Below are 26,440 nucleotides of genomic sequence, written 5' to 3' on the forward strand. Positions count from 1 at the left end.
AAAAACTTTAAGTGACAGGCACCAGATGCGACAGTGCTGGGAATTTTCCCAAAGTAACATTCTTGATGAATATGAGATTGTGACAGGGTCAAGTACACGTACCCTACTTTCATCTCTCCCACTTGAGCTACAGAGATGTCTTGCTGATGTTCAGGGGAGTGAAGATGCATTCCAAAACATGCAGCGTGTTTCAGGGGTCACTATTGACAGTGTGAAATATGCATGTAAAGATGTTTTCATTGTTGATTTTTTGCATGCAGAGGATATTCCTCTTTTTTTTCTGATCAAATACATCTTAAATATTAACACATTGTGGTTTCTGTGTGGTAAGCTTCTTTTCCCAACTCTGTATGATTCACACCTGCATGCATACAGAGTCAAAGTTGACCTGGACTGGAGTGTCATCAAACCAGGACAAGAAATGGACTTTCAGGCCCTTGATTTATACCATGTTGATGATAAGTTGTACGTTACCCTGAAAAATGTTTGAAGCTGAGGGGATTTATAAATATGATCTATTTAAAAAAAAAAAAAAAAAAAGCTCAGTTGAAAGTTAATTGTATAATGAGTTTTAAATGGAGTATAAATATGGAATGTTGTTTATTTTTTTAGTAACTACCATTTTTAATGTCAATAGTAATAAAAAATGCCATGATTTAATGTTTTCAAATTTTTTGACTATTTTGTGTTGTATTGAGTACATATTTGCCACCATAAGGTACAAAGGGTCTGTCACTGGGGCTGTACCCTCTTTGAGACCAAATTTGTACCTTTTCCAAGGGTACATTTTAGTCCCTATAGCATTTAAGTCCATTTTTGTACCCCAGGGTGCATAAATGTCCTGCATGAGGTACTAACAGGAAGGGTACTAAAATGTCCCCATGTTAAGGGGTACAATGGGTGTACCTTTGAGGGTACTGCCCCAGTGACAAGCTGTTGGACCCTTAAAGGTACATATTTAACACATTTTTTCTGAGAGTGTATATATATATACTCAGTGTTCACTTTATTAGATTCACCTGCACAATCTAATCCAATCCAATCCAGCTGTTGTGCCATAAAGTTTCCTTTCCTGCTGCCTATAATGCTCAGGTTTTCTTTTTGTCAGAGTAAATGAGGTGTTTATTCAGTTCTATGTTTGGCATTGAGCTCATAGTTAGTGCTGCTGCTGTACCGGACTGCATTTTATTGAGAGGCGTTTCTACTATTCTGTCCACCTTCATGTTTATAGATGGGGGAGGACAAGAAATTTGAAACACCTCTCAATATTATGTAGGCTACTCCATGTAACACCTCAGTCCCATCACAAGTTATAGCAGAGCACCAAAAAGGTCTAAAAATGAACAAGGTTCAGCGTTCCTCATTATAAACTGAACAGGTTTAAAAACTCATTTATCTCTGCGTCTATTAAGCTCTTAACTAGTGCCAAAGAAGCTTGGAGGCACTGTCTGCACGTTTGCACTGGCACTGAGCACCTGATTTTAGTTTATTTACTTGTTTTTAGAATTATTGCCACTATTTATTACTACTGACTGTCTGTTTGGGCTTGATACATGACAGAAATGATTGATTGATTTTTTTCTGACTTGCAAAATGGTTTCAGCACATGTTATAACGCACCAAAAACCTTACTTATTGCGCCTTTAAAATGATATCAACTGGAGTATGAGTATGAGTATGAGAGAAGTCAACATGAGCCATAACAGGAGTGGAGCGAACGCGGAAGTACGCGGGAGTGGACGCTCTCGCCGCGCCGACACGATCTCCGACGTTAAAGCGTCTCGTCGGTGGACATTTTGCGCACAGCATCATCAGCGCTGACGTGGAGGCTACGTGAGCGGAGGCGCACACCGTCCAGCCCGCTGTAATTAGTGACGAGTCAGACTACGTAAAACTCCGGTAAGTCCCCGCAAAGCTGTCACATTCAGCAGCGCCAGGCAGGCAGGGAGCGGCAGGCAGAGCTGGACGGGAGGGCCGGGCGCTCAGACCGGCAGGCGCACTCCGCACTGCGGCCAGGCTGCGCAACCAGCCGCTTAAACACGGAGCAAAGTCGCCCCATAGGAGTTGGTGCGCTCCGGCCCCGCTCGGGTAGCGACCCGCCCGCCCGGCTGGAGGAGCTTCTGTCAAGTCAGATAGGAAGAGCGAGGCCGGAAGCGCTGTGCGCGCCGCGTCTTCACAATAAGAGCGTCCCACTCAGAAAAGATAGTTCTGCACACGATTGGCATGCTCATTTCCTGTCCAGATTTGCTTTATTAATTTTTATTTATTTATTTTTTTTACATTGATGCTTTGTATTGCTTTTCCTTTCTTTTTCTTTTTTAAAGCCTAAACAACTGCAGATGATGCGCAATAAAAGAATAAAGAATGGTTACATTCAGGAAATGTTATCCATATGTGCAACAGATTGCTTCTCAAGTGTTTATTTTGGTACATTGTATTCCAATAAATAAGTAAATAAATAAAAACAAAATTAAGACTAATAACCAGCAAACATAATGGTTACATGAGAAAAAAATATCAAAAACATATTATATTCTACATAACCTGTAGGAAATTGGTTTATTTTGAGTAAGACGTAGCCTTGTACTTGAGCACGTAAGATGAAAAAAAATCTAATGAGAAAAATGAAGCCAATAATGAAAATAATGGCTTAAAAATAATGGCTGGAAGTTTTTTTTTTTTTTTTTTTTTTTTGTAATAATGATAATAACATCATTAATAATAATTATAATATTAATAATTGTCTTAGCTCCACTATAGCATGTACCACTATTGGTTAAGACTCTGTGGTTTCAGTGGCTCCACAACACAGTGCCTGAGCTTTATTTGACTGCTTGTCTTTTTAATTGCACATTTGACATTAAAATTAGGAAAAAAACATTTTCAAAATGATTGAAAATTTGACCAGGGTTGACCTGTGCAAAACCTCAGTCCAATGAGGTCCTGTAGCTTAAAGCAACTCTCTATTCTCTCTACTAAACTTTGTTTTCTAGCTGGTTTTTGGCAATAATCAGGTTTTGTAATGTTCAGCCTCCAGTCCCCCATAATATTTATCATTTAGTATGAAGGGAAATTAAAGCTTGCTGTGTTGCTTAGAAGCAAGGACCTTAATTTCACCATTTACAGCTTACAGCTTTTTCCCCTTTATTATATCTTTTCCTTTCTTTGTTATCAAAAATCCAATAAAAGTATGACGACAGAGGGTATCTAAATTCCTAACAATCTCTCAGGACGTGTGAAAAAGTTCATAAAGTCCCAGTTTCCCAGCTCCACCCACTGGAGGCCTCCCGTAACGAGAACAAGCGCTACATGTCATGACAGCAGATATTTGTCAGGAGCTGAACAAACAGCCACTGTCAGCAGCGATCCTCAGAACATGACTCACACGCAAATTGCCAGATAAATCAAAACATGGCGGCTGCAGTGCAAATAAAAGGATATTGAAAGCGATACAGTCATTCTAACTGCTTATCTGAAATGTGCTCATTATGTTGGAGCAGCCTGCCTCGGGGGCTCTGGCTGGCGAAATCAGTGCATTTGTCAAAATTACCCCAAAGACACATTTTTATGGAGACGTTTTTATGTAGTTGCAGTTCCGTTTCAAATTTCATTCAGTTCATTTACAGCCCCGTTTTTTGGGGCATATCTGACTTCGTTTAGATTTTATTCATTGTTGTTTCATCAATAGGAAGGCAGTATTTCCACTTCTATTTTGAAAAATGCCATACAAGTAAAGGTTATTATTTTTATTTTTAGTTTCAGAAGTAACCAGCAGTTTTTGTATATATTTTCGACCTTGCTATGTTATGATAAAAATTAACAATATATATCAGCCTTAATTTCCTTGAAAGCACCACTTAATTACTTCATTATATTGACATACCGTAAACCTAAGTAAGTAAAGTTTAAGTAAAATGCATGACAGATTTATAATACACACATAAGGCAATTTCTGCCGGTGCTCGGTTGTGATTTTAGTAAAATTTGATGAATTGATCAGCATCAAACTCTCCCTTTTTTGAGTTTATTTCAAATCAACTGACTCTTACACCAAAATGGGACAGTTATCCAAGTCAGGATTTATTGTTGAGATTTTATTCCTGGCAAGGTGGACGCAGTATTTACACCACCAAGTGACACTCAAACTTTCCATCCTGTGGTCAGTAGCTCTTCAAAAGAAAAGAAAATTTTAATAAACTGATTTTATTTAGCTGTGGTCAGGGAGGAACTTCCATGTCAGAGATGATATTCAAGAGAAGGTGAATATTGCATCGAACCCTGATCTTGGGGAATAGCCTGATATCATGATGACGCAGCAGCAGCTAACAGGCCACTTGTCTCTCCAGGTGACGGACCATGGATACCTCAGTGTCGTCTCAGCCAGAGAGCGGGTTAGTCGACTCGGTGACCGATGGGGAGGAGAAGTGCGGTGAAGCCAGTCCACCTCCTGCAGCCCTGCCTCAGGTACCCTCGCCACCAAGTGATTCCTCACCTTTGACCCCTCGTTCACACTTGGTTTTAACGTCCGCCTCAGCCGACCTGATCGAGTGCAGGTTTCAGTTCCTTATCTAGAGTGACTGGGCAGGCAGGGATTCAGCTTGTTGCTCGAGGACACTTTGTCAGGGTGTTCATGCACGCATATTCGCCTTGTGCAAGGTGGGACAGGACAGTCTCTCTAAATTAGGTGTAAGCATGACCTTGATACTCAAAGGGGAAACAGTATTTTCCCACTGCAGAGGGTAAAACCAGATTTGTCCTCTGGAAATATCACATTGTGTAACATCTCCAAGTTAAAATGAACAAAATGAACTTCCCAAAAGAGTGATTTTGCAATGAACGCGATGTGAAATACTCCAGTAAGCGCTGGACCAGGCTGACATTGAGTGGGCAGGAGCCAGTTCACTTCCCATTTCATCGAAATGAACTGCATTTAAAAGTGATGTGAACTTATAATTATGACAAAACCTAATTCTTGCACCAAAAAATCCAGCCTTTCCAAAACCGTTCCCCGTATATCATCACTGAAACACATCCAATACCTGCTACTTAGTAATGTTCTGCCTTTATATGTGCTTATTCCATTGTCTATATTGGATATAAACTCATCCATTTAGAAAAAGGTCCTCAGCAGACGTTCACTGACTGTCCCACAAAATTAGATCCCATCCGTTTTAATGTCATTTTCTGAAATACCATAATATCTTTTCATTTTGGGCGGGTTTGACTGTTTTTTTTTGTTTGTCCCACGTGGACTCGCTGTCCCGTTTTGGCTTGAGCGTCTTGATTTGTGCCTGCAGGTGTCGGTGGGTTCCAGCATGGCCACAGAGTCCTCTGCGGTGACGGTGGTCCAGCTCTCTGACGATCAGACGGTGCAGGTCCACGGCGTCATCCAGGCCCCTCAGACCTCCGTCATTCAGTCCCCGCAGGTCCAGACTGTCCAGGTGAGGAGGGACGGACTGTATCCGGTCATGTCCGGTTTATTATAGCTCTGCTTTTGCTGCAAACTGTTCCTTGTCTTCATATTTGGTAGCCGCCGTGGTTCGACCAATGTTGACTAAGATCACCCTCAACACACTGTTGAACACATCACACGTGTTGTATCACACGAGTCTAGCTTACACGACCAGAATAAACAAGATTTTTCTTGCTAGTTTTTGTCAAAATGTTTAACAAGTGCTGTAATCTTAGGATTATTTCTGTTTGACTTATAGAAATATTTCTCTGGCATGCAGCTTAAATTGTGGACTAGGGACTCTGCCCAACCCCATAATGCCTGGTTTAGGAGGCTGTTTGCAATTCTGGACTTTTCACTCATGCAAATCTGAACTGTACAGGCTTATCTTACACTCACTTCTATCACCAGTCCTGATGGATTTTTGTTAAACAATATTTGTAGTATACACCAGAAATATATAGCAGTTAACATCAACTATGTGTCTCTGTGTTTTTGCCTTATTTACCACCAGCTATCACAAGTTTCTTACTAATCCTTAGTGGGATGATGAGGCTTCATTGCCCTGTACCAATTCAGCATTCCTCAAGGCTCTTGAGATAAAGTACAGTCATGCGTCTACCAGCTTTGTCCCTCCTCAAAAAACAAAAGTCTCCCACAAATCTAAAGAGTTGTTTACATGTGATAATTTTCCAGAAACAGGTTGTTTCTATAATGCCTCGCCTGTACGGTTGAAAGAGTTCATTAAAATGGTGATAACAGGTATAAACTGTATATATCTCAGTTTGTCAGTATAAAAAGTCTTGAAAAAAGTTCCTCCCTGACCGCAGCTTCAGCAGACAACTTTAAAAGCTGATGTGAAATTTTATTTGCTTTGAAGAAGCCGCTCACCACCAGAGGGAATCTCATCAGCACTGGGATTTCAGAGAATCTGGTTTTGTTGGTGTAAATGCCGCCTCCAGGAGAATAAAAGTCTGTGGGAAACGCTTAATACTTGCAAGTTTTGGGAATTTCTTCAGCTCGGAAAAGGTCAAATCCTAGAATATTTTTTGTTGGTGCAAAACATCGATCAGGTGTTGCAGTTTCGGCATAAACTCATCCGTGTCAGCTCTACTGGTGAAACCGTTTTTAATATCTCAAAACGTCTCTGAGCGCAGATGGAACTTAATTGGTGTATGTGTTGTAGAGTTAATGGGTTGTATTTAGGTCTTGTGCGGTGGAGATGCACTAATGCAGTGCAAGTCTTAATAGGATTGGTGTGAGCAGTGAGATCTGGGTTATAAGCTCATCAGTCTAACCTTCACACTCAGGCGCTGGCGGTGTTGTGTCTGGGCTGTGACAAGAGCTCCAGACGGATCAAAACATGGCAGTGTAGACGCTCCACACAATAATGACCTGTGAGGTAAACCCGCATAATATTGATCTATAATTATATTGCGATTTGGTTAATGAGCACTGTGATGTCAGATTAACATGTGAACTTTGCCTTTTTTTGATGTATAACTTTGTTGAAGGAAGCTGAAATGTCACTGTGAAGAATTTGCTCGGATATTCAGGAGAGTTTGCTTGTGATTTCTTTTATGAGCAAATTTTGAATCATGTTTGTTGATATCGGCGATGTTTGCGGATTGGTTTCAGTCTCTTGAAGGGAGTCCATGTGCTTTGGTATGTTTGTGTGTTTTCTTTTATTCCGGTCAGATTTTCTCCGATGTGCAGCTTGGTTTGCAAGCAAGGGATTCCTCGCAGCTCCAGAAAACATTTCAGACGTCACCCTCTGTTCAGCCTGCCCCGGCTTGAGAATTGCATTTGTCAGTGTTACGCTTAAAATTGTTATTTATTTAAGCTGTGCAGTCTCACTATGAAGGCAGTCTGTGACTCTGCAGTGCTTAGTGGACGCAAAATTAATATGGAAAAAAACCCCTATGAATTAATCATTATTCTTCAATATTTTATGAAGTGTTTCAGCAACTCTGTTTCTGCTAGAAAATTCTTCAAGAAATCAAACCTGCCAAAGTCATAGTGAAAGACAGACCAGAAGTACCATATCAGTATTATATTTTAAAAGCTTTGCTAAGCTAACCAGCTGATTGTTGCATTTATTTTTGTGGCCGGATTGAGCAACACATTTCAGGAATTATCAACTAGTTTTTAATATCAGCTAAGGACGACTTTATCTTGCTACTGACCTGATTTTGGACACCACTACCCCTGTCTGTGACGCAAATCATACCAGTGATATAAACACAGTAATAATCCACCACTTTTTAATGTAAATACTTGTATCAGTTGCAGGCTGATTGAACCCACAGGGATATCGAGTTTATGAAAGTGTTTACATTTGCTGTTGTAAACCCCTCTGTGTTTGGGACATCTTCTCAAGGAAAACCACCCGAGCAATGCCTGCTTAGCACCAGAGATGTCCCCAAGCAAAGACATAGGGTTTTTGGATTACCATTTTAAGTACTGTGATCTCTGTTGGCCACAGATTGCCACTGTAGCTGAGCTGGACGATGACGAGTCGGTCACGGACTCACAGAAGAGACGGGAGATTCTCTCCAGGCGTCCGTCTTACCGGTGAGAAGAGGTCAACATTAAACACGAGGATGTTGGTTAAATTGTTTTAATTAGAGTATGTGCAAGGTAAAGTGTAAAGCTCTGCAAAGTGGCACTGTCTTTATGAAATTTTCTTCTTCCACAGAAAAATCCTCAACGAGCTTTCGTCGGATTCGCCGGCGGTTCCAAGAATCGAAGAGGAGAAGACGGAGGACGAGGCGCCGGTCTCCAGCGTCGCCTCAGCACCTGTGCCGACCTCCGTCTACCAGACCAGCTCCGGACAGTACAGTCAGTAGTTTACCTTCTGAGACTCACATAAATATTTAAGGCAAAAAATCATAATGTAAACCAAACTACCGTATTTCACCAATTAATCGCCCGGCCGCAAATAGCCGCCTGGTTCTTTTAAACGCCTGGGGTCTGCACCCATTTTGCGTATTAAACGCCCACCCGAATAACCACCACTGCGATTATTTGCACTATATTGAGGTAACCCAAAATAAGGCTATTCACCTTATTTTTGCAGAAGTAAACAGTTAGCTGCACAATAACTGTGCGGCACTTCCGTTTTCTGTCAAAATAAGAGAGCTAGCTAACGTTCGAAAAAAGGGTGTGTACCGTAATCTGAAATCGACCGACTATAAATATGTTGGACAGTCACTGTCATCACAATAATAGCCTGGTGCAGGTCTGTGCAAAAATAAATAAAGGCCTGCAGCGAATAGCTGCCTGGTTCTTTTAAACGCCTGGGGTCCAAGTTGATTTTGCGAATTAAACACCCAGGCGATTAATTGGGGAAATACGGTAAGTTGTATCAAACTGATGTAAACCATAAGAGGACTGGGTGTTTTAAAGGGGCGATGAGTAATTAATGACCCATTTTGTTAATATTTGTTGTTGTTGGCTTTGTGAAGATCATAAACTGCAGGAACACACTTGACCCACATAAAAAGGCCTTTATAATTCTTGAAAATTTGTGGATTTGAGGACAAAAAAAAGTTACTTAAAATTTGTCGAAAAATATACTACCCAAAAGTATCAGAGTGCCTCAGCTTTCTGAACCTGTGGGTTTCCCCGGATCAACATTTTACATCCAGAGGAAAACCCTGAGACTTATTTTGACGAGTCACATATCTTAATCCAATATAGGACAGTTTTGAGTGCTTGAATTTCAACAGGCAAACTCTAAAAGTCTTGAAAGGTCCTTCAATTAGTTATCTATAATACTGGCCGGGCTGTGACTGTGTTTGTGACGGTGTTTTGATCCTCCGTAGTTGCAATCACCCAGGGAGGGGCTATCCAGCTGGCCAGCCCTGGAGGTGAGGCTCTGCCGGGGGGCCACACCCTGACCATGGCCGGCTCTGCCCCCCCTCAGCCTGGAGCCACCATCCTGCAGTGTGCTGCCCAGCCCGGAGACTCCCCACAGCAGTTCTACATCCAGGGAGGACAAGTGCTCATCCAAGGTAGGCAGCAACTGATTTGAGGCAAATTTCGGGACATTCAGGATTCCTAAAAAGTTGAAGACGTTTGGAAAAAGAATGAAGTAATTTTTACGTTTTAAAAGTCACAAAAAGATTGTTTGCAACTTTTAATAAATACAGTCTCAAGAGGTAGTTGGGTGAAGTGTTCTTCTGAAGTTTTAGGTCTTGAAAAGTCTCTGCAAATCCAGTACTTTTTGTGCTATCATGCTGACAGACGTATAGACAGACAGATGGACAGACAGGGGTGATAACTTAACCTCCTTGTCAGAGATTTTAATCAGTAAAGATTGAAACGATTAAGCAAGAACTTGAACTGCAAATTCTGTTTATTTGTCCTTGTGCCATTGAGACGTACTGTACATCTGTGTGTGCACATTCATCACCCTCACCATTGTTAGAAAGCAGCAGTAGTTTGCTCAAGGACACCTGAACAGTCATGGACACAGTAGTGTGAATGAACCAGTGACCCTCTGGTTACGGGACAGCATCTGGAGGCCAGTGTGATGTCCAAATTTGATGTCCAAATTTGATTCCCCCGAGCTCTTTCTGCCCCTCGGTCCTTTCTGCTGCAGCTGAGACTGTGTGGTGGTCTTTATGTTCATCCATGGAGCAGAGATAACATAACACTGCTGATCAGTACGGCAGAAAATCTTCATCACCTCATCATGATTAGAGCAGATGTTCTGATGAAGCTTCTTTGATGGGCTGAGGAGTCTGCTTTCCAAAGGTAGTCGACTGATAATGAGGCTGGAGGAGGCTTTTCCTCTGGTAACTTGGTGTTTTTCACCAGCACAGACCTTGGTGTGAAGGTTTGTCTGCACTGCGGGCAGCTGTAGATTTCCTTGTGCTCCTCTCCATCCCAGCAGTCCTTAATACAGCTCATGCAGTAGCTGTGTCCACAAGGAATAGTCACGGGATCCTTCAGCAGATCCAGACAGATGGAACAGCAAAAATTGTCTCGCTACAGCTGAGCTCTCTCCTTCACCGTTTCATTTCTCGGTGACAGTGAATGCCAGACAGTTTCATTTTTCACTTTCAAACGACTACTCTTATGTAAGCAGATGATGTAAACCAAATCACACTCATTCACAGATCTGAGAACAGAGTTGCCTGCTGTTGTAAATGATATTGTGTTGTTTACACCCATCCTTCAACTGTCAAGTGGGACAGATTTTCAGGTTCTTCCTCATACCGAAAAAACCAACCTCTCCTAGACAGAAACATTCCTGTGTGGATGAATGTGTCTGTCTGTGTCTCAGCTCTGTAATAGACGGGCGACCTGTCCCAGGATGTTTCCCTGTCTTACACCCAGTGAGCGCTGGGACAGGCTCCAGCACCCTGCGACCCTAATTAGGATAAGCAACTTGGAACATGAATGAATTAAAAAAAAAATGAAGTTTCCACGCCTGGATTTTTAAAGAAGCAGTGGCTGTGGCTGTAATATGTGGCTGTAATATGAGCATAGTATAGTAACACTGTTAAAAAAATATAAATAAAACTGCTAATATGAAAACACCAGTAGCATTTCTTCCACTCTTGTTTCATGAGGGCATATTTTAGGGTTATGTTTAAATCTGAGGTCAGGTTTAGAGTAAGGTTTAGGTGAAGGTGAAGGTTGACGTTCATGGTTAAGGATTATGTGCAGTTAAACATGAACAGTCCTCACCAATGTAGTGTTTTAAATCTATCTCTAAATGTGTCATGTTTGACTGTGGGAGTGTCCGTCTGGATGTCTTTCTCATTTACAATTATTTAACATTACACTTCTTTTCTTCAGATAATTCTGATAGTTTTATTGAAGAAAATTATCAGTATCGCTGACGTTATTGTTTGTCCTAGAGGTTTCACGGTTGTATTTCAGATTTCCAAGCAGCAGTGACTGGACAGTGAAGGCTCATTAGAGAATTGGCCGTGCACTAAAAATTGCTTGTGCTCATCCACTTCTGTTAGAAAATCAGAGAGCTTCTTCACGGTCTGTGGATGTACAGCACACCTGCTTGTTTGACTTTGACCCTAAACCCTTGTGTGCAAGTGCACACTGTTTTTCCTTCATGTGAGGTCTGGAGGGAGCGTACTGTAATTCTCCTAAGCTGAGGACGCGGCAGCTACCAGGCAAACTAACAAGAAAAACAAACGGTATGCTCAGAGTGCCTGCCAGCATGCAGGACGTACGTGCTGCAAGATGACTGAAAAGATTATTGCTGTGTGCGTGCAGATCAGAGATGTGTGAGATATCTGGACCATGAGCACGTCTCATCCGGCCCCCAAGATATTTTGGAGGGAAAAGGGAAAAATATATACATATGTTTTTATATCAGAATATTCTTTTTTTATGTTTTAATTGAAATATTTGTACGCAGTAATTATCAGCTTTGTGTAATGAGCAAAATAAAAGGTCAGTAAATTAACCAATAATGAGAAATTATGATAAATAAATTAGACCCATCCATCAGCCATGTATAGGAAAAAGCAGCAGGCTAGCTGCTGCACTGAGCGCTGCTGTGTTATGTTAGTTTGGCAAACCTGCTATCAAGAAAGCAAAAGTTTGACATGGATTGTAGATTTTTTTTTCTAGAAAGATGAAAAGAACAGTTATTTTCTCCTGGAGGGTAAATGGCAAACCTGTATGTTATATATTTGTTGCCTTTCTCTCTTCTGCTTTATGTAACTCTACATTATGTGTTATTTTGATTTGCCAACATGCAGCTTCTCATTGATTGGCACAGGCTACAAATTGAATGATTTAAAATAATAAAAAGTAGTCTAGAATATCCACTCGTCACTCCGTCATCAAAAAATAGTCAGGTGCCTGTGAAGGTCTCATTTGCCGCCTGATATGAGTCTGACAGCCCTGGTGTAGATCTTTCACTCACGTCATTAGTAAAGGTGAGCAAATCTGATCATGCAGATTTGAGTAAATATGCAACTTTCTTTTTTTTTTTTATCCTTTTCATGGTAGGTTTGTCTCTGTCTAGCATCTTAATTTTAGCCGGCGTGCAGCTGAGCTGTAGACTTGATGTACAGCAAGACGAGGGCCGGTCAGCTGAACAGATGCTGGGGTTGGCCAGACCACAAGCTGACATCTAAACCCCAAACTGGCTGCGTGTATCAGTGATAAAATGATAAGCTCCCTGTCAAAAACAGCATTTTGCCATGTCTGGTCATCTCTGAGACAACCAAACCGCACATTCAGAGCAATTCAGATGAAATACGCTGCTGTAAGTCTGATCACTGTCACTGATATTTTAATGGTCATATGTTAAACTCACGAAATCCAAAGACCCAACCTCAGCCTCAGCAGTCATTAAAGTTACAAACAAATTTGTCATTTTAAGTAAGTATTTAACATTTAAAGTGATTTTTCTTGACGTGTTCAAAATTTGGCATCCGTAGACTCCTTACATGTTCAAGTTTTCTTTCATTTTTAATATGCGGATTTGCTGATTTCTACTTGGAATGGTAATCGTCAAGACATTTTTTGGTGGCGGTGGTCTGTACTGCACTTCACCTGTCAATCAAGAGAGACTAAACTGACTCGCTGTGTATATTCTGAACAGGGAGTATGTCCAGCTACCATCAAACCAGAGATACAGGGCTTCACCTTTCAATAGGGTCAGACTGAAACCCTGTTTTGACTTCAGTCGAAAAGTTAAATCTATAAACTGCATTTCTATAGCGCTCTTCTAGTCTACTGACCACTCCGAGGGCTTCACAAGGTTTTGCCTCACATTCACCCCTTCATTCACACACTGATGGCAGAAGCAACCATGCAAGGTGCCTAGCTGTCCATCAGGAGCGGTGAAGGGTTCAGTGTCTTGCTCAAGGACACTGTGACACACTCTGGAGGAGCCGGGGATCGAACCGGGAACCCTCCGGTTACCAAATGGCCACACTACCTCCTGAGCCACGCCGCTCCACAAAAGTTTAATGAAGAACACAATCCCAGACCAATCGATCACCGAAGCGTTTCGATATCGGCACTAAGTTTTATCCTCAGTGATTGAAATGTTATGTAAATGTTTGCATTTTTTATTGTTTCTCATCCTAATTTCTTTTTTGTTATGTGCTGTTACAAACTCAGCCCTGGCTAACCAACGAAGGCAATGATTAGTAGCCAATCAGAGGCAGAGTCGGGCGGGTACGCAGGCCCAGCAAGTCAATTTAGTCGCTCCCGTCAATCGAACGGCGTGGGTGTGACTGTCACGTAGGTGTCTTCTGTTTATCCCAAACAGACTGTCAAGTGTAAACACATCCCGTCTCGAGCGGCAGCGATGTTTAGGACAGCAAATATTAAATTTTCATGGACGGGGTTAGATCAGAATGGTGTTATATCACCGGCACAAAACACATAACGTAAAACTTTCCTCTTGATCGTCTGCTCTTTCACTTGTTCTCTCTCTTTCTCTCTCTCTCCCTGCTTTTGTGTAACACACACACACACACACACACACACACACACACACACACACACACACAGAAAATAACTCCAATCAGGGTGCTCACAGCCTCTTGGGACACAATATCCTCTTGTTTGTTGAGCGTCTCCCTAGTTGCGTCACAAGCGCTAAAAATACACCCCCCTCCCCCTCCCCGCCTCCTCCCTTCCCCTTCCTCCCTCCTCCTCCTCCTCCCTCCCTCCCTCCCTGGGCGGCTCACATTGTGCTTCTCCTAGTTTACTGTTTGATCCGAGAGGGAGCGAGGGGAGGGGAGGAGGCGGGGGAGGAACCGTAAGCCAGGGGTGTTTCACTGACTTCAGCCGCGCCAGAATGATGTCATTGTGATGTCAATGTCTGTAATTGTAATCTGCCCGCTGAAGTTGATGGGCGACCACTCTCACGTAGAGGGAGCCGAGAAAAGCAGGCAAGAGGAGGAGGAAGAAGAAGGAGAAGGAGAGAGGTTAGAGGAGAGGAGAGAGGCAAGAGAGGAAGAGTTGTTTCTGCTGCCGTGGTGCTGGATTATTGGACACAAGAGATGGCTGTGACCGGGGATGAGACGGAGTCAGGTAGTGGTTTTTTTTCCTCATACATGTTGTGGTTGAGATGTGTCTCATTGCAAAGATCTGCCTCCTCACTTTCTTTCTTTCTTTTTTTTTTTTTCTTTTTTTTTGTCACCATCTGCGAATGTACGGCATCTGCATTGCTGCCCTAGTGAGATATCTGATAAGGTTATAAGAATATTTATGCATGCTTTGCCGGTGTTTTCAAGTGGTTTTTTTTTTTTCCCCACTTAGGCTTGTAACTATTTTTAATACCACAGCTGCAGTAATAATCAAGATGCAAAGAATTGTGATTGTAAGGAAGCTGTCGGGGGGGTTTTAAGTAACTTTTCACTGATTATTTTCTGCGGTAAAAGCTAGAATCCACTAACTTCATGTCGGACTGTGTGTGTATTTTCAAATTGAGGAGGAAACGTGCAGCAAATTGGCAGCTATTCCTGGCACTTCAACAAGGTTAAATGCGCCGTGACAGCTCGGTTGTCCTGGTTTGCCAAGAGAGAGAGAGAGAGAGAGGGAAAAAAAAAAAAAAAGAAAGTTGGCTCAGCAAGGCAATGACTTGTTTGGTTAGCTTGCTCAACTCTGTTCCTGTCTGCACCCTGTATCCTACTTTTACACACACACACACACACACACACACACATATTATTTCATACTGATATATGCGTGCACACTGCTAAACACACACACACATGCATGAGCTTAAACACACACTTGGACACTCTCTCTTACTCATACAAACACGCAGGACACAGTTTTTTCAGTGTCTAAACCTCGGGCAGAATAACGGGGGGGGTGAGGTGTGGTGGGAGAAGGGGGAGGTGTTTGTGTGTGTGTGTGTGTGTGTGTGTGGAGGGGGTGAGGGGGTAGTAGTCGTTGGTTTGACGTCACTCCAGTTTCCTGGAACAGAAACCAGGCAGAAAGAGAGAATGCAGAGCGGGCGAGTGAGACGCACACACTGACGTCAGCACAGCGCGAGTCACTCTGTTATTACACTGGCGGACAGTCGCACTCACAGAGAGAGAGAGAGAACATGTCCTGTGTGTGTGTGTGTGTGCAGTCATGTCCATGTCTGCCTGTGATTTTGAATGAATGTGCACTTGTGTGTGTGTGTGTAAAAGAGAAAAAAAAAAGTGAACGAAACATAAGGAGAGACAACAGCGAGAGTGGCAGCAGCTTAGTCATGCACTCAGATTAGAAACAGCACAGCACATATTCACAAAGCTTTTTTTTTTTTTTTTTTCCAGATTCAGAACCTCTCTCTCTCTCTCTCTCTCTCTCTCTCTCTCTCTCTCTCACACACACACACACACACACACACTGCCACTACTAGAGCAGGACAAACCGGACAATAGGCTGCACAGCACAGATCATCGTACATGCAGAGATTTTAACACACACACACAGTGTTTCACAGGACATACCGACACATACAGCGACGGGACAGCAGGAGGAAAGGAAGTGTGACAAATGATCACAAGTGCAAAGGCAAACTATCACACCACATATATTAGTGAATGTGTTGTTTTCACGGGGACTTTCTCTCACAACGAGTAGGAAATTGCTAACATATAGTTCACTCATCACTAAGCTTTCATCCTCCATTGGAAGAGCAATTCAGACTCTCTCTTCATGATAACTTGTTTTGTTCCCCCTCATTTTACACTGTCATTATGAGCAGGCTGTTACAATTCAAATTACATACCCTGCAGTTATTATTGTGATAGCTGGCAACCTCAAAACATTCAGTATTATGCTCAGTTTTCATGACTGTAAATTTTGGAATAGCATTATTTTTTGTCACTTGGCATGTAGCGTAGTTCAAACACACCAAACAAAAAAAAAATGTGTTGAGTTCTTCTGTGAGTTCTTTTGAATCGCCATCGTTGCTCTAAGCACCGTGGTATTTTCAAAGGATTGGCATTTCAGTTCATACGGACGTTTTTCAGGAGCAGAGATAATCTCATTGGTGGAATTAATCCTCAAGGGGTGGAGCCAAAGAAGTGCACTTTTTTCCCCCCCATGAAAAACATAAATGAGAACGACTTATTTTTGCTTTATTTTTGATCGTGGGCTTTTGGAAGGTCAGCAGGCGAACTAACAAGCTCAGCTGGGTAGCTGCTGGCTGGTTTGGACTTGGAAGGCTAGCGAGGCTAACAAAACGAACTTAGATAACTTATGATGATTGGATTTTTTTGTCTTTGCAGTTGGCAGCCAGAGTTCATTTCAGCTACCTCCCTACCTGACGTGTTTTACCTGACTTCACTGCTTTAAGTCTGTCACTACCAAGCTTGAAGGAGAAGCTGTGGTTCTTCGGACGCATGCATCAAGGGTTTTCCATTTGAACACTCCTCTCATTTGAACAGTTTAGTTTTGTCTTTAGGTAAGCACCAACACCGCCAGCCTCCTCCAAAAAACATGGGCTCTCCGACACCAGTAGCATTTCTTCCGCTCTTGTTTTTTTATGAGGGCATACACTGCAAAAACTCAAAATCTTACCAAGATTATTTGTCTTATTTCAAGTCAAAAATGTCTTATTACTAGTTAAAATATCTCATTACACTTAAAATAAGACATGATCACCTCAGAAGTAACTTGTTTTTAGACAATTGTCTCTTGTTTCAAGTGAAAATTTGCTTGAAACAAGTGAAAATTTGCTTGTTTCATTGGCAAAATTTGTTTCTTGTTTCTAGCTAATTTTCACTTATTTCAAGTGAATTTTCCACTGACAAATTTTACCAATGAAACAAGCGAATCTTCACTTGTTTCAAGTGAATTTTCACTTGATACAAGTGAATTTTCACTTGATACAAGTGAAAATTGTCTAAAAACAATTTACTTCTTAGGTGATCATGTCTTATTTTAAGTGTAATGAGATATTTTGACAAGAAATAAGACATTTTTGACTTGAAGTAAGACAAATAATCTTGGTAAGATTTTGTGTTTTTGCCGGTTATTTTAGGTTTAAGTACAGAATGGTGATGTGAACTGTCACAGATCAAGGGCTTGCCAGGATGGCCAAGTGGGCAGAGAGTTCAGAAGGTCAAGGAGGCTAATCCCTGCCACAGCTTAATGTGTCTTTTCAAAGTGACTGACCCTGACCCTGACCCTGACCTTGGTCACTCACTGCAAGTCAGCGTGGATGAAAACAACACCTGAAAGCATAAAATGTCATCTTACCTGTCAACGGTGGCATACCTATTGCCAAAAGCGATGTTTTTAAAGACCAATTTGGGGTCTTTCAACTCTCAACAAGTGTGGGAATCCACTCAAGCTCTTATAAAGGCACCAAGCGCTTTCATCTTCTTTGATTGCACCAACCAGGGAATCAGAGAAATGGACTTAAATCGAGTTACTCTCTGGTCAAGGTGACTGCCTTTGGGAATCTGCCATCATCCCACACGACACCGGCTAATCTGCTGCCAGAGGGACATCAGGGCCGCGGGTCAGTGGTGATGTAGGTTGTGGGTTGTATCAGCTGTTGTTTCTTGACTCGGTGCCATCTAATGTACCATGCTGTTCCCATGCCGGCACAGCACATGAGGTGTTCTCTCATACTCTTGCACAGCTCGGTATGGCTGATGATATTTGGTGCCCCCATTTACCCGAGTGTTGAAAGGGGTATATATGGTTCTCTGATCTCAGTTAGATTACCTTAATTCACTTGGCCTGCGTGCTCTCCTGTAAGACACGGCGTGAGGTAAGAAATAGCCAACATTTTTTGTCGGCTCACTCACAAGGACGCCCTGGCAAGAGGAAATTCAACTCTGGAAGCAGGAAGGAGAGCGGATAAGAGCCCTCAGCTGAACCTGCCCTCTGGCCTATTCTGGTGAAAGACACGGATGCTTGTTTTTGAGAAGAATCTGTGAAAAAAAAAAAACCAGCTTGTGTGAAGGGACGCTGTACAGTAATAAAACGGGAGAAAAGCACAATACTCAGCAGAGTTAGAATAAAATGACAAATATATTACAGCAGGCAGCAAAACACAATAAGAGGAACAATAAGAAGTGGCGCCTGTGAGGAGGGAGGAGTCTGGTTCGAGCACCAGGTCGGCAACGAGCCACCCTGCTGAAGTGTCCTTGAGCAACACACTGGGTTTCTGCAGGGCTGTTGCCTTGTAGCTGAAATGACCTCAACCTCCCACTTGTGGAGGGAAAAAACACATTTCCTTGCATGGATCAGTGTCACATTACAACCTTGTCACCTAAGAATTACATTCCCATACAGCTAAAAATGCATTTTCATCTATGTTTCAACTAAAATATTTTATTTTTTCGCAGATTACGTTTGTTTCTGATGTATCACAAGTACATTTCTAGTCAACATATCTTGTATATCATGTTGAGTGGCATTACAGCCAGTTTTGACACCTTTAGCCACCAAAGCTACCTGGTTAAAGTTAGGGAAAGGCTAGGTTTAGGCATAATCAGTCCTTGGTTTTGGTAATGTGTGCAAAAAGGAAACGCCACAATCGCTTTGCGCTGGACTTAAACTCAGGTCCCCTGGTTGAAAACCGGTTGTTTGAGCCATCTGCTGCCTTCCCTGCCTCGGCAAAATGAGAAAATACATTCCCCTCGAAACATGATTGAGAATGCAGTTCAGTTGCATGAGAGTTTAATTTATAGGAGGCAGGGCTCCACATTATTACTGTTACAAAAAAAAAACAAGCTGCAAAATGAAATGAAAACTGTCATGGCTAACAAAGCCAGAGGAATGAGACTTGGCCCTAATGGTTCACCCTCTCTTTTTGCTCCTCCAGCTGCCACCGGAGATATTCCCGCCTACCAGCTGCGGTCGCCCAACTCGGACCTGACCCAGAGCATCGTGATGGCTGCCTCGCCGAGCACCATGCACAGCCCTTCGGTCCAGCACGCCGAGGAGGTCACCCGCAAGAGGGAGGTCCGACTCATGAAGAATAGGTAAGACCTCCGTGCCAGCAGAAGGAGAAGTTGGAGGAAATGTATGAATTTTATGACTCCTGAATGGAGTATTTAATCAAAGGATAAAAACTCTCCAAATATAGAAAAATGGAAATGGGAGGCGGTAAAGCAAGCTCAATGAGGTAATGAAAGAGATGCCACCCCAAAAGATAGAGAGAATGAAAAATGAATTAAAAAGTCTTACGTCTGAGGAAAATGCAGCAAAAGCATTGAAGTTCTTACATAAAAAGGCATCAGTATGACAGCGTTTGTGAGGCTACACGGTTTTGATGAAAAATTTCCTCGGTCTCCTGACTTCCATTTCCTCCTCTGGATGTCAGGTGGCTGACAGGAAGCATGGCATAATATAATTTGTACTGATACGAAAACACTCAACTCAGGCACAGTCAAGTAAAGATGAAACAGAAGGCTTTGCCAAATCAAATACAAGAATGAATGGCAGCGAATGATTTCTTCTTCTGAAGGAAGGAAGGAAAACAAGCCATGAAAATGAGAAAGGCAGCTTAGACGATTGGCAAAAAAACCCAAAGGGTGCAAGGGTCATAGCCACAGCAGCGAGACTTAAGATGTCGCAAATATTTCTGTGTTCCTTGAATAATCATGAATGGGGTAAAGAAATAAAACCCTTGGTTCAGGTTCAGATTGGTGAAAGCTACTTGCAGATAAGACTTGAACTGACCAGACTAAACTGTTTGTGTTTTGTCTGGAGCTTTAACTGTGTTTTCATCCCAAGACTCAAACAGATGTTTTTGTTTTTTGGGCTTTTTTCCTCCAGGGAGGCAGCTCGTGAGTGCCGCCGGAAAAAGAAAGAGTATGTCAAGTGTCTGGAAAACCGCGTGGCTGTGCTGGAAAACCAAAACAAGACCCTGATTGAAGAGCTCAAAGCTCTCAAGGACATTTACTGCCACAAAGCCGAGTAGCGGCGGCTGGTTTGTGGTCACAGGCACTCCTGCTGAAGGCAAGCACACACAGTGCCGTTTACAGACTGCTACGACAAAACTAAGAAAAAAAAAAAAGACTCTGGAACAAAAACTGCTTTCACCGTCTTTGTTTCTCTGCTCACTCAGGCCCGGTTTACGTCGAACCCGCAAGCGTCTGGGGGAATTCGAAAGCTTGAGCTCGCCAGTTTCACTCTCGTTCTTATCTTGTGCTCTTTGCATGTGAAAACACAAGTGTCGTCCGCCACGCTTTGCTGTCGCCGTTGTGCACAGGAGAAGCCAGCCAATGAGAGCCAGCGGAAGAAACAGGAACAGGAAGAGGAAACGAGGGTGCTTCCTGACAGCGTAACCGCTCATGCACAGAGATGAAGAAAACCTCGCCCGTCGGCCGGGGTTTTTTTCGCCGCCAGCCAGTTTCTCCGAGGCAGAGTTCAGATGAAGTGCACGCACGCTACGCCGATCCACCACCAGCTGCAACAAGCCAAGTCATCTGCATCACCTGTCTGATATGTATGTCACGTGTATCCTTTCTGCTTCTGTTGTTGGTCGTTTCATGCATTCCTTCATGTGAAAACACAAAAAAAGTAAACCTGTCTTTCTTTCAGATTCGCATTTTTGTCAGTTTAAGTGAATCCCACGATGACGACACCCTACTCTCCAAATGTATACAAGTTCCTCATTCGTTCAATTAAGTTTTTTGGTTCAATCAAGAAATCTTAGTGAACTAGGGTAAATCTATAATGAACTTCCTTGTGTTTGGATGTTTATGCACAAGGCGAATCACTTCAGGAGATATTTCTAGCCATTTTAGATGAATATAATGAGTCAGAAACTGGTTAAGAAGAAGTACAAAATAATATATCCAAAGCAGGCTTTATTTTTTCACTGCTGAACTGAGCTGATTGTTGTATTTGCAATGACACAGGGCACTATGTATTCTCTAGTCAAAGCACAGAAAGTCCAAAAAAATGTCACTTTGGACATGAACGGACTTTCTACCTATTCCTTTTTATGTCTGATTTATTTAAAAGGGTTTCATTCTTGTTATGCATCTACTAAAATAACAGGCTACCTAATAATTAATTGGTCAGTATAGAAAACATACCGATACTGTTCTATACTCAAAAATGTAAATATTTTGTAAGCAAATTCTTAATCACAGCTCAAATATTGACAAATGTGCTTTAATGCCAGCAGTCATTTTGTATCCATTATTTTTTCCCTCTTCATTAGCTGAATATCTCTTTGTGGAATGAAACTCTTCATTTGCTTACTATCTAGATACAAAATTGCTCTGTTTAAAGGGTGAAGCCAATAAATCTTATTTTCTTCTTTCTGTAAATACAAATTATGTTTGAATGGTGAGCTTCATACATTCATGTTACTGGTAATTTTGCAACCTGCTTGCTTTTTTCTCTCTCTATTTGTTTACATAGTTGACAAGTCTGCTCCACTGAATATGTGTTGTTGTTTGGCCTGTAGAGTTACACCCGCCAGAAAGGGCACTTCGTGATGTGACGTGGTCTTTTCATTTGGCCGCCGTGGATAGGAATATTATCTTTTTTTTTTCCCCTCCGTCTTTATAACAGATTTCTCTTTCGGGAAAATAAACCACACACCCTGAACCCTGCCTTTTAGACACATCAGCTCTCTGGTCTTATGTCTTTGCCGCTGCTCAGCTCCAAGACAACACTATCAAACATCCCGCGGCGGCCGCGTTGTGCACTGGGCCACGTGACCGGTTAAGACGTTTTTATTATTTCGCCAGGAGTGCCCCTTCTGCCGCGTTGTGAATTCACACCGGCGATGAGTAATTCAGGTTTTCTATGATGTCAACTGAGTTCAATCTCTCTGCACAGTTTTTTGGCGTTTCAAGTGGCTCCAGCTTTTGATCAGGTGTAGTCTCCTCAGTGTACTTCCTTGTTTGAAATGTAAAACCAAAAATATTTTTGTTTATCTATTAAAATACACAAATGTTTATGACTGTGATATGGGCAGATTTTTTTTTTCTTTAATCCTGTTTATGCCTGCTGGAATTTGACTTTTCTATTTGATTATTTCTATTTAAGTGATCGCCCCAGTTGAAGCTGCACAAGGCAACTTTATTCAGTGTCTGCCGCCAAATATAATGCAAATAAAATGCACTGGAGGAATTCAACTTCAATATATGCAAATCTTATGACAGGACATGCCTTGTAACAAATGCATAAGAAATACATAAAATATTGTCTCTATCACAGCTACACCTAATGATTGCGACAGATGTATGTTTGAACTTATTCTTAAACTACTTACTTTGCCTTTTGGAGCTTTAAGCAGCACTAACATACTCAGATTCTGCAACAAATCCCGATGGGCATAAGTGGCACTGATTTAAATGTAACGTGTGTTGTCAAAATTGAATTTTAAGTTTATTTAAAGAAATGTCAAAAGGTAGCACATCCCAAATTTATTTGGCTATTTATGGTTATTTGGCTCATATCACACTAGAAAAGCGGTATTTTTCATGTTATTAGATAAGATCGATCACCGAGTCAATGAATCAAGCAAACCATTCGAGGAGTTAAATTAGTAGTTACATTAATTACATATGAACATCTGTTTGTGAGAAAATCTTGAGTCGATATTTCACCCATCAGCCTTGGCTTTTAAAGTCTCTGCATATGAAGAGCCGACAAAATTTGTTTTCTGCACTGGATGTGATTTAAAATGTGGGAAAGTACAATACTTAAGCAAAAAACTAACAACAGTAGAAGTGAATTTACTGAGTAAAATACTTGGAAAACCATACAAGCGCACAGAAAAGATAGTCAGTTAAAGCAACCGCAGTAAATTCAGTTACAGCACCTCCACACTTGTGAACAACGCCCACTATATCTAGAGTCTGTTCTAGATTAATTGATTCCTTCACTCGCTCTCTCATTCGGTGGTGCTCACGTCAAAGCTCGTTACGAAACAAAGTGCTGAATAGCCTCTTGGAGCTATGGTCACACACTGAACACACACACACACACACACACACACCGCTGACGTCAAGGATGAAAGATAAAAGCCACATTGTTGCTGCATGCCTGCGATCGCTCATGCTGCTGTTGTGCAGCCATGTGTCGCCTGGGGCAGATCACCTGAACAGCACGTTACTGATATCTGGGAGTGACGAAATCACACCGCAGCCCTCTGGAGGTGCACTGAGCCATATGCAAAATGAATTAAACAAAAAAAAAAAAAAAAAAAAAAAAAAAAAAATATATATATATATATATATATATATATATATATATATATAACCATGATGAGAGGTGACACATACCTGCTCTAACACAACCCTTTTTCCTCGGCTTCCAAAGCTTCTGTTAGATTCAATGAGCTGCTACGTCTTAATACTTTAATTTCAATTCCCCCCCTGCATAGTTAAAGGAATACTCTTAACGTTTTGGGTGAAATACACTTTTTTCCAGCATACACAGACAAGATGTTTGACACCGTTTTCACCTCTGTACGTCCAGTGGTTTGGTTCCTATGGGTAGCGTTTTGTGTTAGCTTAGCATAAAGACTTGAAGTCTATGGGAGTCATTAGCGTGGCTCCATCAAAGTGAAAAAATAAATGCAATAAACCTATAAAATAAGCTAAAATGAAATAAACCTAACATCTTGGATTTGAAAAATGACAGTAATTTAAGGATGGTGGAGCTATAACTGCTATAAACTGCTGTTCCACGTGATTTGACAGAGCCAGGCTAACGACTCCCATAGACTTCAAGTCTTTATGCTAAGCTAACACGAACTGCTAACCATAGGAAGCGAACCACTGGACGTATGGAGGTGAAAATGGTATTGAACATCTTATCTCAGTCTGGGTATGCTGGAAAAAGTTTATTTTGAAGTTTATGTCTCAGTCTGGGTAAGTCAGAAAAGGGGTATTTTACCCAAAACTCGAATTTTAAGCAAAACGAGGCTTTGTGACAGTGCTGTTGTTGGGAGCTCTCACATTGTACTGCTCAGTACAGAGGGACTCATGAAGCTTGCACGCAGCTTTTATACAACATTTTCAATATTTTACAATATTATCAAGAAGGTACATGGGAAAATAGTGTGATTTTACTGCCCCACAGTAAAATATATTATAGTATATAATATATTTACAGGGCTTGACAGGTTCGATATAATGCAAAGGACTCAGTGATTAACAGGCCTGACATTTGGGCAATATTTACTGCCCCAATAATCATTATATATCCTGAGGGTTTCATAGCATGGTTGAGGCAGTAACAGCGTTTTCTGCCTCGCCAAATATCAGGTCAAAATGTGAACAACAAAGTGCTGTAGTCATTCCCGTATTTAACATGGTGATGTGTTCCGTCGTCACCAGATATTTGTGTGGGATGTCTAATCGGCTCTATTTTGCAGATGTGACTTTATTATTTTTGTCAGTTAAAGGCCACCGTAGCTCTAGGTCACAGACTTGTTTACGAAGACTGACTGCTTCATGATTCGACTTAATTGATAACTCATAAACAAAGATACAGGCTTTGGTTTTCAAATTAGTCTTTTTTATTATTATTATTTTGGAGCACCTCCAGTAAAACAGTAAACATCCCGGCTCGCTTCAGTCTGAGAAAATAAAATTTGTGATATCGCTCATGTTAACAAACACAATCTTCTATAATAAACAGTGATGTTGCACCTCTCATCCAATCACAATGCACGGTCAGGAACAATTACATGTTGAGCTACGGGGGGGATGAAAAATGACAATATCTGCCACGAGTGTGAGAAAGTTTTACTTGCATCAAATCAAAAGGCAAAACAAAAAGGATTGAAAGAAGCTGCATCCTGTTGAAACACGTGAAAACGTCCCGGCCGGCAGATTGGAGCACGTCTTTCAAGAAAAAAATAAGATCTTAAGACTATGAAAAATTTAATTCCTTTTTCAAAGAGGAGATTCGTTTTAGCAGAGCATGAAAAGCAATAGTTGCCATAGCAACCTCTGGAAATATAGCATTGCCTCGTGCGCTGGGCATGATGGTAAGTGCAGATAAGTGTGTGTCAAGATTGGTTAAAGTGCAACTGGGCTTTTTTGGGCTCATATTTAATAAAAACGTGTGTTCCTCTCACACACATGTTGAACTCGCGAACACACACACACACACACACACACACACACACACTCTCCTGCACACACACAGACACACACACACACACACACACACACACACACACACACACACACACACACACAGCACAGCACAGCACAGCAGTGAATGGGATGAAAAGGAGAAAAACCTTGAAACTGCTGTTTATGAACACGAAACCTCCCCGACACTGCAGCATCAGTGAGATTTATTATTTTTCTCAGCACTCTGGTTCTCAAACTGATAATTGAACGTCCACTTCTGACTCATATTGGACATTTTTTTGATGAAATATTCTGTGTGACGTCCAAACTAAACACACCATCAAAATGTAAGTGTGACTTTTCTAAAGAGAGTTGCCGTATTCATCAAGGTTGGGTTAGTCGGTTCAGTCAGTTTCACAATATCTGTCATTGAAAATAGCCATGAAAAGTTGTTTTTTTTTTTTTAATTCATTCTGTGCAGATTAGTCATTCAGAGGTGAATTTCTCTTTAAAACTGAACCAATTCACTTTGAAGAGCTTTGAACTCGACTCCAACTCCCCTGCATGAACACTCTCTATTCCGCTTTTGTGCAGAAACACCAAAATAGAGAAGTTCGAGTGTGGGAGTTGTTTTAATATTTCATGCTGTAGCCCTGAAACATCGTCCTGGGCTTCGGTCCAGTGCGGCTGGAGTGGAAATTTCCACCGCGAGACAAAAACGCCCACAAGCGGCGAGTTAAAGCTGGAGGATCAGGCCTGTATTTACACCTTGACAGCACAGCCAGGACCCCGCTGCTGCAGGCAAGGAGGACCTCTACTGGTCAACACCTGTTACTGCAACATGCTGGAGGAACAACTGTACTACAAAATTAAACAAACCAAATAATAACATGGGCTGGGCAAGCTGCAAGCAACTGCAGAAATAGTGGTACCAGTAGTAATGCTTGCAGTAATAGTAACAGCAGTA

The 26,440-nt window shown here is 41.7% G+C and overlaps 1 protein-coding gene across 5 annotated transcripts; it reads left to right on the plus strand.

Moving 5' to 3' along the window:
• Positions 1–1,766: 1,766 nt before the first annotated feature.
• On the plus strand, positions 1,767–25,575 carry crema (cAMP responsive element modulator a). 5 transcript variants are annotated; one of them, XM_030074377.1, is made up of 9 exons: positions 1,767–1,899; positions 4,347–4,464; positions 5,298–5,441; positions 7,938–8,026; positions 8,151–8,293; positions 9,280–9,468; positions 19,239–19,398; positions 20,195–20,381; positions 25,544–25,575. In XM_030074377.1, exons 2-8 carry the CDS (start codon positions 4,357–4,359, stop codon positions 20,337–20,339), a joined length of 978 nt encoding a protein of 325 aa, XP_029930237.1. In that variant the 5' UTR covers positions 1,767–1,899; positions 4,347–4,356; the 3' UTR covers positions 20,340–20,381; positions 25,544–25,575. The 5 variants fall into 5 exon arrangements, with proteins under 5 accessions (XP_029930237.1, XP_029930235.1, XP_029930238.1 ...); XM_030074375.1 differs by lacking the exon at positions 25,544–25,575 and having other exon boundaries at positions 20,195–22,346; XM_030074378.1 differs by lacking the exons at positions 19,239–19,398; positions 20,195–20,381; positions 25,544–25,575 and adding an exon at positions 10,579–10,710.
• The last annotated feature ends 865 nt before the right edge of the window (positions 25,576–26,440 follow it).

The sequence above is a fragment of the Myripristis murdjan genome, chromosome 17 (assembly GCF_902150065.1).
Source record: "Myripristis murdjan chromosome 17, fMyrMur1.1, whole genome shotgun sequence".
In the NCBI taxonomy this organism is placed as follows: Eukaryota; Metazoa; Chordata; class Actinopteri; order Holocentriformes; family Holocentridae; genus Myripristis; species Myripristis murdjan.